This window comes from Rutilus rutilus (genome assembly GCF_951802725.1).
Source record: "Rutilus rutilus genome assembly, chromosome: 16".
Classification (NCBI taxonomy): Eukaryota; Metazoa; Chordata; class Actinopteri; order Cypriniformes; family Leuciscidae; genus Rutilus; species Rutilus rutilus.
In genome coordinates, this window is record NC_140224.1 from 29,494,576 (window position 1) to 29,507,132 (window position 12,557).

The window sequence follows — 12,557 nt, forward strand, 5'->3', positions numbered from 1 at the left end:
TTTAACACACAAAATGTCCCTAGTACCTGATAGGTCCTATGTGTTCTGATAAATCACACTTCTCTCTGTGACATCCTTAGGCTCTGTGAACAGCAAACCGAGTAAAATGACACATGCTATAGGCTTTTTATAAGTTTAAATATAAGTTTTCATTCTCTCTAAAAAGTTTAACATCCAGCTTTGCTCGCCATGGAACATGGCATGGGAAATGATGGCTGCGTCTTAAATGGCATACTCTCTTGATTACTAATTTAATTAAGTAATTACTTAATACGCACGCTAAAAAAAAAAAGTTCTATATATAGTATGAGTGTGTGTAGTATGAAAGTAATCTGGACATAGGCCTACATTCGCCATGTTGTCAGTATCACGTGACCAACCAGCGTCAGTTACATCGCTTCACTGCCATTCATAAATCCTCTCCCGTGGCCTCATGGGACAGTAAAGTGTACATCACTTCAGAATCTCGCCGAAAGAAGGTCATCTTGATACTTTTTGCCAACACTTTTATGAGTAGGCTACTATGAATTCGGACACACTTCTTTTGTTTTGTCGCATACTGTTTTTCCGTCTACTGAAGTATGCAATTTCAGACACAGCCGAGAAGTAGCAATTCGTTTGAATCGGATCTTTTCAATGATTTAGATGATCCGATTCACAAAATCGATCTGCATGATTCGCTCACAATTCAAACTGACTCTGTTCTAAAGTTCAACTCAACATTGTATAACAATCAGTGAATAATTACTTATTTCCTATTCCTCACAACACTGTTGTGTGGCACCAGAGTTAGGCCTAATAACCACAGTTTTGAGTTTTACACATTGTGAACTAGGCCTACTTCATAATTTATTTTCTAGGTCTATACCTATTTTGTAGAAAAATTGAATAGCATAGCCTAACTAAACAATTTATTTATTTATTTATAGCTGTAGGCTATATTTCACACATTATCATTATTAGGATATTATTAGAGTTATGAGCAGTATTTTAATTGTTCATTTAGGCACATATCTCACAAATTGCTTTCACTTGTTATTTGTTATTTGTTAATTATCATTATTATGATTTTGTTGCCAGGTTTGCACTAAGGCAGCAGTGACGCCCAGTTTATTGGCTGCTGGTTCATCAGTGCGGCGCGCGCGTGGTGCGTGAGCGCTTGGAGACGTAGGGCTGCGCGTGGGTCGCTACGAGGGGTGTGTGCGCGTCTGTGACACTAGGCTACTCCACAACACCGATTAGACATCACATATCAACCTACGGCGGGCCACGGAGCATCGCATCACTCACCGTGGAAACCAACGCTCTTAAACGGCATCCGCGCAGTTGTGCCATTCAAACCGTTTGAACAGCGCTGATTCGCGAATACACCCTGCTCCGGAGGTGGCTTCTAACACCGTACAATGACACTGACCCACAGCCGCAGATAGGGATGGGTCCAAGAGTGTGGAGGATGCTCGCGCTGCTCGGGGTGTTTGCAGTCTTTCTGGAGGTAAGATGCGCCTTTAGGGCTGTTCAGTAATATAGCTTGGGAGTCGGGACAAAAGCCTAAATAGCTTTATTCCATTTGCTAAGACCATGTTTGCTTTTTGCGTGTGCTTATCTGTATTGCTTTGAGCCGGTAACATTAATGCAGCGTGATTTCAAAGTGTACCTTTTTTGGTCAAATCTAGTTCAGCATTTAATATTTGCCATTGTGCAATAAAGCACTCACATGCTGTTTAATGGATTCATGCAAAGCCACCTTTCTCTAATAGAGGATCTGACATGCTTTAGGGAGGAAATATCGCTGAAACGATACACCGTTTACATGGAGAATAATTAGACGTTTTAATTCAGTTATCATTTTTGTTTTCTTTATTAAATGCATAAAGACCAGTGCTTGCAAACCACAATGATTCCGTTGGGGAGAAAAAATACAGCACATTGACCCATATTCTGCTTAAGACTAATGAATTTGATGAGTGTGCTAATGATTGACACACACACGTAATGGATTCATTACATTTCATTTCAAGAATTCAGTATAAAAATTGTTTGAAAAGAATGGCCGTTTTTTTTATTTTTTTGGGGGGTCTAGAGCATATCTACACATAGTCTCAAAACTCAGCTCAGCACAGAAGACAAAGAAACATCCAGTTGTGAAAGATTAGACAGAATGCTTTGAACAATACTTTTTTTTAATATATTTTTTTATTAACATCTGCAAAACCATTCCTAAATGCCTCGTGTTTCTTTTTTCTTTTCTTTTTCAGCATAAGAAAGAAATAGGCATCAGTGTTATTCAACAGCTAGATAATTGTTCCTTCATCTCAGTTCACATTCACTACAGAGCTGGACTATCTTAACATCTGTTTGGGCGGTGAAACAACAGCACTATGGGAAGGAATTAATGAGTAATATGACTGCCGTGCTCCATTAGAGACTTTATGCTCCTCTTGATTATGAAAATTTTACAGCACCAACAAATCAGTTGAAAGGCTTTGCTCCTGAGATGGTGTAATACACCGGATTGATTTTATATATCTGCATGCATTTTAAACTGTGCATCTGCAATTAGACTCCTGAGATACAGAGCAGCAGCACACAGGATCAGGGCTATATGCTATAGACATCAAGGTTGTTGTGTGCCTTCCTCTTTTTGCAGCTGTCAGTAAGACACACCTGGTCATATGTTCACACATCTGTGTTATACTCCATTACCACATTCTGTTCCTTGTATAAGTGTCATTTGAGATCGAAAAAACAAAGATGCTGCTTAAATCAAGGGCTTTTTGATGTGTGTTTTGCTATTTCAGGGAAAGGAACATAATCAAGGACAGTGTTAGTCTGGCCTCAGTTGCTGCTGTGGAATGAGAATGACAGATGCAATTATGGCCGTAACTGACCGGAGTGTGTTGATATGAGCATAAATATTAGGGTGCATCACTGGAGCTTGTCATCTATAATGCAATTATCCCTGCTGGTGGTGCTAAACCCCCAGATCAGTTTATTGGCCGTAAATTAATGAAGTAAATCAATACCATGTTTTCATCTACAGACTTGTTAAAATGACTGTGCAGTGCAGCATAGGAGCAAAAGGGTTTCAAAGGAACGAAAAATATTTTTTAAATGTATTATTTACTCACCCTCATGTCTTTCTAAACCTGAACGGAACACAAAGGTTTAACAGAATGACTGGTCTGCTCTCTTCCATGCAACGAAAGGGCTTTCAAGCTCAAAAAAGCATCATAAAAGTTGTCCATGACTCATGCTGTTTATAAGACTTCTGAAGCCATTTTATAGCTTTGTGTGAGAACTGGACAGGAATTTAAGTCATTGAAAATCTTGCATTGAGATGATTGCTTGGGAACCATCATTCACTGTCATTATGTATAAAAAAGGCAGCTTGGACTTTCTGCTATAAATAACTCCTTTTGTGTACTCAGATAAAATAAAATCATACTAGTTTTGAAAGACATGAGGGTGAGTAAATGATGGCAGAATTGTTATTTTTAGGTGAACGATTCCTTTGTATACCTAAAAGAGATGTTTACTTGAAATATTCTTAAGGGTCAGTGATGAATGCTAGGTCAAATTTAGGATTACAAGCTGCATGGTTTCTGGTCCTCAGTGAGAAATCAGTCGGGAGAACAGAGCCCAATTGGTTCTGGAAAATTCAACCCTTTATAGCTGTTTTCCTGCTTCACTGAAATCTCTCATTGCATTTCAAGTCACAGAAGCAGCTTTAGTTCCTTCTTGCTGCCACAATGATGCTCTATCAGCAATCCTCAGATTTCTAAGGTGTACTCAACCTTGACAGCTGCCCAAATTTGAGATGAATGTTTTGAAAACCCAGTGCCAGATTTGATCACTGTATTAGTACCTTGGCGTTCAACTAAATATTGAGGAGTTAATGTAAATCAGGACAATTAAAGCATATTGTTTGCAGAGTCATCTCAAGTCTTTGTGAAACTGTTAGTAGAAGGGCTAGGCAATAAGTATTCACCATATATTCACAATAAATAATGTTAAAATAATATTGTGAAGATTTTAATGTGCATTTTATTTGACTATTAGGTTTTAAAGTGTGTATCATCAGACTATAGTTTCATGATTCTTCTTTGTCTCATTACTCATGATGAGAGTTATGTTTTAATAGCATTTCTGATTTGTATTAGCTTGAGTCGGTATGTTCGATTCATTTCCATGAATCCAGTAAAAATCCTGTTCATTTTTGTTAATCATCCATTCAAAATGCATTAATTTGCACCATATGATGGAATTTTTTTCAAATGATAAAATCATTTAAAGGAAATGTACATGTTGCTGTTTATCTCTATTTTATAAAAAAAATAAAATAAATTAGAACTAGAACTAAAATTAGAATTAGAACCACTTATATATATATATATATAGTGTGGAAAGGCCATTTTTCGCATATACCCAGTCCTGTCTTCCATTGTAAAACAGCAGTTACCTTTAAAGATTAAGATGATAACTCATCTCCTAATTGCTCTTCAGTCGCAGTGCAGAACGAGAGAACGCAGAAATAAAATGTCAGTTAAAATATTAACAGATATTATCTTCGTTCCTTGTCAGGAGTGACTCTCACAGCTTCCTCTGAGCCAGGCAGAAACGGAATGCACCGCTGTTCAAATGTGTGTCACGTCTTAGAAGATAAAACTCCACTTTTCTAGAAAAACAGACACTTTAGTGTACCGAACAAATCAATTCATAATTCTGTCAGCTTTCTGCATTTGAACTCAGTTTCCTTTCCCCTCTCTGTAGGTGAATGGTGATGACAGCTACCTGAATGCAGTGCAGAATACAGGTGAGCCAATATGTGTCCTCTCTGTTTTAGACCCCAATTACATCTGCTATTAACATTCTTTTTGGAAGATCCAATACATGTAAAGAGAGTCCAAAAGCTTTTGTGAAGATCACTCCACCACAGTCAGTGGTGGTCAAAAATGCATGTGACCCATTTGCATGTGAAGTGTAAATACTAACCAATCCTAATGTGTCTGAGGCCACATTAAAGAACTGCCTATTCATCACCACTGTGCTAAAATAACAGTTTTAAACTTTGTTTCTGAATTAAATGAAAACATTTGCTAAAGCATAAATTGACGATTGTATGCAGTGACAGACAATTTGATTAGCATAAATGCTAAATGAAAATGAATAAACATAGATCATAAAGCATCTTGAGCTTATGTATAGTATTAACTGTGTACATAGTATATAATAACTGTGCATTTTGCTCAAAATGTTATTATGACTGACAATAATTAAATTGTATTTGAGAATGTGGTGTGCAAATATTGCTGAACTTTATCAACATGCAGTAGCATACAATTTATTTGTGATATCATTTGTCATGAAATCAGAGACACTCCATTCAGAAACACATGTAGTAACACATTTGAGGTGCATGAAAAAACCAGGGATAAATAGTTGTCATCTGGCAACTTGTGATTGGATCACCTCAAACAGATGTTAATTCCAAGTGTAAACAGGGCATTAAAGGGACAGTTCACTCAAAAATGAAAATTCTATCATTAACTACTCACCTTCATGTCGTTCCGAACCCACAAGACATTCGTTCATCTTTGGAACACAAATGAAGATCTTTTTGATGAAATCTGAGAGCTTTCTGTCCCTCCATTGACAGCTACGCAATTACCACTTTGACGCTTCAAAAAGTTCATAAAGAGATTGTGAAATTAATCCATATGAATTGAGCGGTTTATTCCAAATTTTATGAAGAGACTCAATTGTTTTACATGATGAACAGATTGAATGTAGGCTTTTATTCACATATAAACATTGATCAGCAAACATAAGACAGAAGCTCAACCGAACCTGCCTGATGCGCGAGAACAAACCTCTTGCTGAAACTCAAACGTGCTGCGTAACACGAGAAGGAACCTCATTGGTTCTTTCTGAAGCTCAAACATGCTGCGTAACATGAGAAAGAACCTCATTGGTTCTTTCTGAAGCTCAAACATGCTGCGTAACATGAGAATGAACCTCATTGGTTCTTGCTGAAGCTCAAACACGCTGCGTAACACGAGAATGAACCTCATTGGTTCTTGCTGAAGCTCAAACGTGCTGCGTAACACGAGAATGAACCTCATTAGTTCTTGCTGAAGCTCAAACGTGCTGCGTAACACGAGAATGAACCTCATTAGTTCTTGCTGAAGCTCAAACGTGCTGCGTAACACGAGAATGAACCTCATTAGTTCTTGCTGAAGCTCAAACGTGCTGCGTAACATGAGAATGAACCTCATTGGTTCTTTCTGAAGCTCAAACATGCTGCGTAACATGAGAATGAACCTCATTGGTTCTTGCTGAAGCTCAAACATGCGGCGTAACACGAGAATGAACCTCATTGGTTCTTGCTGAAGCTCAAACGTGCTGCGTAACACGAGAATGAACCTCATTGGTTCTTGCTGAAGCTCAAACATGCGGCGTAACACGAGAATGAACCTCATTGGTTCTTGCTGAAGCTCAAACGTGCTGCGTAACACGAGAATGAACCTCATTGGTTCTTGCTGAAGCTCAAACGTGCTGCGTAACACGAGAATGAACCTCATTGGTTCTTGCTGAAGCTCAAACGTGCTGCGTAACACGAGAATGAACCTCATTGGTTCTTGCTGAAGCTCAAACGTGCTGTGTAACACGAGAATGAACCTCATTGGTTCTTGCTGGAGCTCAAACACGCTGCGTAACATGAGAATGAACCTCATTGGTTCTTGCTGAAGCTCAAACGTGCTGTGTAACACGAGAATGAACCTCATTGGTTCTTGCTGAAGCTCAAACACGCTGCGTAACACGAGAATGAACCTCATTGGTTCTCGCTTGTCAAGCGAACATGCTTGAGCTTCTGTTTACCACAACTGATGTGTGAGTTGATGAATGTTTATATGTGAATAAAAGCCTAAATTCAACATGTTCATCATATAAAGTGATCTAGTTTGGACTAAACCACTCAATTCATATGCATTAGTTTTATCTTTATGAACATTCTGAAGCGTCAAGGTTTTAGTTGCGTAGCTGTCAATGGAGGGACAGAAAGCTCTCAGATTTCATCAAAAAGATCTTCATTTGTGAAGATGAACGACATGAGAGTGAGTAATCAATAACAGAATTTTCGTTTTTGGTGAAGTATCTCTTTGAATTCTCCATGAAATTGCTTGACAAGCCATTTTCTTTCATGTGTTGTTTTTTGAAAAAAAAAATTAATTTATTGAAGAGATTGCTTCCTTTTTTAAATATCTAGGCTTCATTTATGTCACAGCCATATACATGATTTGATTCTTGTGTTAGTTGAAGGAGAGAGTTGTCCTCACAGCATTTGATTGGACAAAAATCTGTGTACATACGGTAGTGCAAGATGGGTCATCAATCTTTTTATGTTGATTTTTTCCCAGCAAATAAGGACATTTTAAATGTGAGTATCTGCTAAAGGTTACTTTTATCATCTTTTAAGAGTACACTAGCATATACTGTTGGCTTCAAAGTACTAAAAGCCGCAAATGCAAATTTCATTTTATGGTCTATAAAGAAGCCGCTGGCTCACTTTCATGTTTCATACAGAGATGTATGAAAAAATTAAAAACAAATCCTTGTTTAGAGCTACATTCCACTATATCTCATTCTCTTAGTTCTGGATGTGGTAGTAATGAGCCGATGAAGATGGATTTGTGATGGGTTGTGTTATATAAATATTTCATCAATTCCTCCAGAGCTCCAAAATGTGACATTTACACCACATCACTGTGCGCTGGTCGCTGGATATCGCTAGTGTGGCTGTTTAATAAGGGCATTCACCCTGTGATGGTGTCCCATCTTTCTGAGCTGTGTCAGATTGTCTCCCTCATCTCGCTCTCATATACTTTGACAGCGTGAAATTCCCCAGTACCAATCCTGAAGTGCTAATGACTGTCAGTGCTTTGATGTCACTGCATCAAGACAGATAAACAGCCTTCCCCGGACCAGCCAATCAGACGGCTTTATGGTGCCAGGAACGGAAAGGGCTTAGATTGAGCGATTTGGTTTTCTCTTCTCATTGAAAAGATAAACTGTGCCCAAAGCATCCTTTATACATATGGTTTTGATTTTGAGCTTATGATTTTATAGTACCCTTGAAAGTTGCATGGTTAGATTGTTTCCTATAGATCTAGGTAGCATGCCACAGTGGACCAAAAAAAAAGAAAAAAATAAGTTCTTTTGATATGAGTTATATCCTTTGAAACAATGTGCAAAGATTGCATGCAAAGTCTTTCTCACTGAACACACAGTGGCCAAGAGAACTCATTTCTGGTTTATTTTGCAAAAAAAAAAAGAAGAAGAAAAAAGCCAATGTTAATGTGAATGCCCTGATGTTCTTATGTTGCTTCCTGTCACCCATTGGTAACCCACCATGCATCTGCTCCAACATTCGCTTAACACGCCAAAGCACGTTATGTGAACCGTATCAAATATTCATTGTGGTGGGGAAATGGATTATTTGGGGAGGGAGAATGAGCTCTCCTATGGCGCAGAGCTCTGAGCGTGTGTGTCCAAGTATGCCATACGGATGCTTTACGTAAATGACTTGATTTCTGCTGCCATTCGTTCTGCCAGTGTGCTTCCATTAGCTTAGAGCGGCACAGAGGGGGTCAGTGGCTGAAGGTGAATGAATCCCAGCCAAAGAGCTCTAATACAATGCTCTGCATTATTTATTTGTCTTATTCTTTTTTTCTTATTACTTTCGATGATTGTTTTGCTTATTTTTTGCACCCACTGTTAACTGCATATTGTCTAGAAGTTCTATTATATCTAAGCTATTTTATCTGATTGTTCCGATTTGATTGTCTGTAGATTTGTTTTTTTGTTTTTTGTTTTGCAACTAAATTGAAATTCTATACATGTTGGTTGGCTCTGTTTGTATTGCGAAAGCTTTGATTGAATCACTTATGTCCTCCAATTTTGATAGTTGACTTATAAGGTAATTTTTTTGAATACAGCTTTTTGGAATACAACTTCAAAACATCACAGAAAAGACTCTCTCAGATTCTCTCTCTCTCTCTCACTCGCATCTGTGCCGGTCTTTGCTTTCTCAAACGGCTTTGATGTTTCATCCCCCACCTTATGTGTCAGATCCTCGTGTGTTTGGTTTAGAATGGAGAAGAATGTCAGAATAAGATGATTTCACTAGAGTTGATATTTCAAAGAATGGCTTGTTTTCAATGAGCGGGATGTGTTAGTTTATCAGATCCGTGGTAGAGCATGCGTCCGACATGCATCTCTCTCTCTCTGTTTTCCCGTAGCGTCCCCTCCCCCGACCTTCATGTCGTAGGAGTTATTAACACCTGGAGATCAGCCTTTTTTTCTTGCACCGTAATGGAATGGGATCGAAATGTCTGAGCCTGTGCTGAATAAGCATGGCCGTCTCCTGGTGCTGGTCCTGATGCCCAGACGCCTCTGTTTTACACTCTTTTATTACCTGACCTTCCCTGTCATTCCTGTTAAATATCTCTCCGCTAATTTTAACACGAAATGTGCTATCCCATCACACAGAAGATGTCTATCTCCTCTGTTCTTTGTTATAAAAGGATCCAAATGTCAGCCTAATGTATCAGTCTTAAAGGGATAGTTCACCAAGAATGAAAATTCTATCACTATTTTCTTACCCTTAAGTCATTCCAGTTGTGTGAAACACAATTGTTTTTGACAGAGATTTCCATAAAATGTCAGTTTATCATGACCGGGGGCTGTAAAATTCCAAAAAGCATAATAAATGCACCATTTTGCATTGTGCAGGATGGATGTCGGTTACATCAAATTTCAATGATTATTTAGTGTTTCTTAATGGCATGACATCAAAACTGCACTATAAGCGACACATGATTCAAGAGTTGCAAGGTGAAGAAGATAATCAGTGAATAATGAATAAAGACTTTTATATATTACATTCATGGTCTAAATTCTATTTACTACATAAGCTTAGCTTAGCTTGCATTAGTAGCAAGCATAGCTTGGGTTAGTTGTTCCTGCGGTTGCTAAGGTGGTTATGAAGTAGTTACGTACTGGACTAAGAACTAAGTCAAACAGTCCACACCAAGCTTCTATGATATTCTGGTCCATAGACTGGACTCATATTCCTCCTTCAATATTCACAACCGTTAAAAAGCACTAATGAGTCAGTACGATTTAAAAAAGAAAAAGAAATGACTACTTTTATTCAACAAGGGGGCATTAAATTGATCAAATGTAGCAGTAAAGACATTTATGTCATAATGTAAATACATTATGTATTTAAATACATAATGTTATAAAAGATTTCTAGTTCAAATAAATGCTGTTCTTTTGAACTGCTGTCCATTCATCACAAAAATATTAAGCAGCAAGATTGATAATAATAAGAAATATTGACTGAGACTGAGTAATGATGTAATGGAATATAATAATGATGGAATAAATTACACTTAAAAAACGGTATTTTAAATTGTTACATTATTTCACAATATTACTGTTTTTACTGTATTTTTGATCATTCAGCCTTGAAATTTCAAAAATGTAATCAAATTCTTTGATAATCCCAAATTCTTTAACAGTATAAGTTTTTTTAAAGCATAAACACTTTATTAGATTTATGCTTAAAACAAGAGAGTTACTTACCAATGGTGTAAGATAACCTTAATCAAGGAAATATAAAGCGAGTCTTATTATCTGACACAATTTTGCTTCTCAAGTAAATTAATCTTGTTTCGAGGATGTTTAGGTACTTTATCGTAAAACAAGACAAAATACCAATTAAGATGAAAATGAATGTAAAAAGCCATCAAAAGCTTTTTATTCTGTCACTCTCTACGGATGAAATAATTTTCAGTTGGTTCCAGACCCTTTATCGACAGCATTATGGCGTTTCCTGCCCACACATCTTTATGCATCCAATTAAGCAGAAACGCAGTCAACGATTTCCCTGAGGTTGGCACAACTCTTTCTGAGAGCGCTCTCCGTCATCCTGTTTTAATATGTCTAATTCAGCCCTGCCCTGATTGCAATGAGTCTGTCTGAGCTTGCAGATGGAGACATTAATCTACTGCTGCTCTTTACACACACACACACTGTTCCTCTGTAATATATGTTTTTCTGATATCACTTGAATACAGCCTGGCTCAGAAAAGTGCAGTCGCATGAGTATGCAGACAAAGAAGACTGCAGACGTGCCAGTCGTGACTGTGATTAACAGCCTGTTCTTCCTACTGCCGGTGATGTGTTTTCAAAGGCAAATGGAAGTTGGAGGACCCTTCATATTTACACAGTTTTCTAGTGACAGGCTGGGAATGACATTCTGCTGAGTCATGGAGTGCTGGACTCTGGGACTTAAGGAACTGTGGGTTAACAGGGGAAGTGAAAGATCACAGCCTCTCCATCCTTCTCTGACTGTCTTTGGGTCCAGCTCATTACAAAGTTCCTCAAAAACTGCATACAAACATGGAAAATCTGCTGAAATCTCTTGGAGGCTTTTTTGTGCAAAGCCTGCAGCATTTCACAGTCCATATGGACCTCACCATCTAAACTCTCCATGAGTTCTTCCCATAGTTCTGCTCTCCTCCCCACCATGTGTTCAGTCATCCAGCGAGAGATGCATTTGTGTCTTCATCTGCACAGCACAGCACCAAACTCGAACACTCAAGCCTTTTAGCGAAGTAAAGTTGTGTTCAAACTGTTTAACAGTTTAGAACAGCACTTCTAATAATCTTTCCTACATATTATCTAGCCATTCACAGTGTGTGTGTGATGATGTTCTGTGCGAAATGCAATTTGATCCTGATTTTCACAGCACTACAACACCAAAATTGTGTTAACGTAATCAAGTTTGTGTTCTGGAAGAAGACCAGCTTTGATTTTCTATCCAGCTAGCTATGATCCAACCATAATCGTGTGAGAACTTCTGTTTACTTCAGTCATTTTTCCAATCATTTCTTCTTTTCTTTCTTTATGTACTCAAACAACATATTGTTCCAAATCAGCTCTTTGTAAAGCTGCTTTGGAACAATATGCATTTTGAGAAAAACAGCTGGATAAAAAAATAATAGATTAATCTTTTGCATTTTTGTCAATTCACTTTCTGTTTTTGTTGTGTTGCATTGAGGAGCCCCTCCCACAGTGAAATCTCATTGGTTTAAAATCCTGGTCTATATTAAACATGATTGAATACACTCAGTTTGGCTGTGATTGTGTCACGTCACGCAGAAATTTTTCATTTCAGTTTGGACAGACTAATCACTTGTCACTGGAAGCTTGTCAGTTCATACCTGCTGGGACATATTGTAAGTGACTATAATTGCTAGACATGGCAGATGTCTATCCATGAATAAAGCCTTGTGATCATTTCAGGTTCATTGACTTCTGCATTGCTGTGGTGGCTTATACTTTGTCAAAACTGGTATGGCAGCTCGATTAAATATCACATTTAGATGGCATATGGTGTTTTTTTTTTATTTTTTAAATGCATCTGACATTTGTAGTGTAAACGCTAATCCATACTGATGCATACCGGGTGACATCATCGGACCGCC

The 12,557-nt window shown here is 37.9% G+C and overlaps 1 protein-coding gene across 1 annotated transcript in view; it reads left to right on the top strand.

Annotated features, from left to right (window-relative positions):
• Window positions 1-1,198: 1,198 nt before the first annotated feature.
• Window positions 1,199-12,557, top strand: part of LOC311306490 (neurotrypsin) — a 34,572-nt gene continuing 23,213 nt past the window's right edge. Inside the window, exons 1-2 of the mRNA XM_084434924.1 lie at window positions 1,199-1,492; window positions 4,771-4,813. Of these exons, the coding sequence (XP_084291050.1) occupies window positions 1,433-1,492; window positions 4,771-4,813 (103 nt within the window). The 5' untranslated portion in view covers window positions 1,199-1,432. The remainder of the gene's footprint in view (window positions 1,493-4,770; window positions 4,814-12,557) is intronic.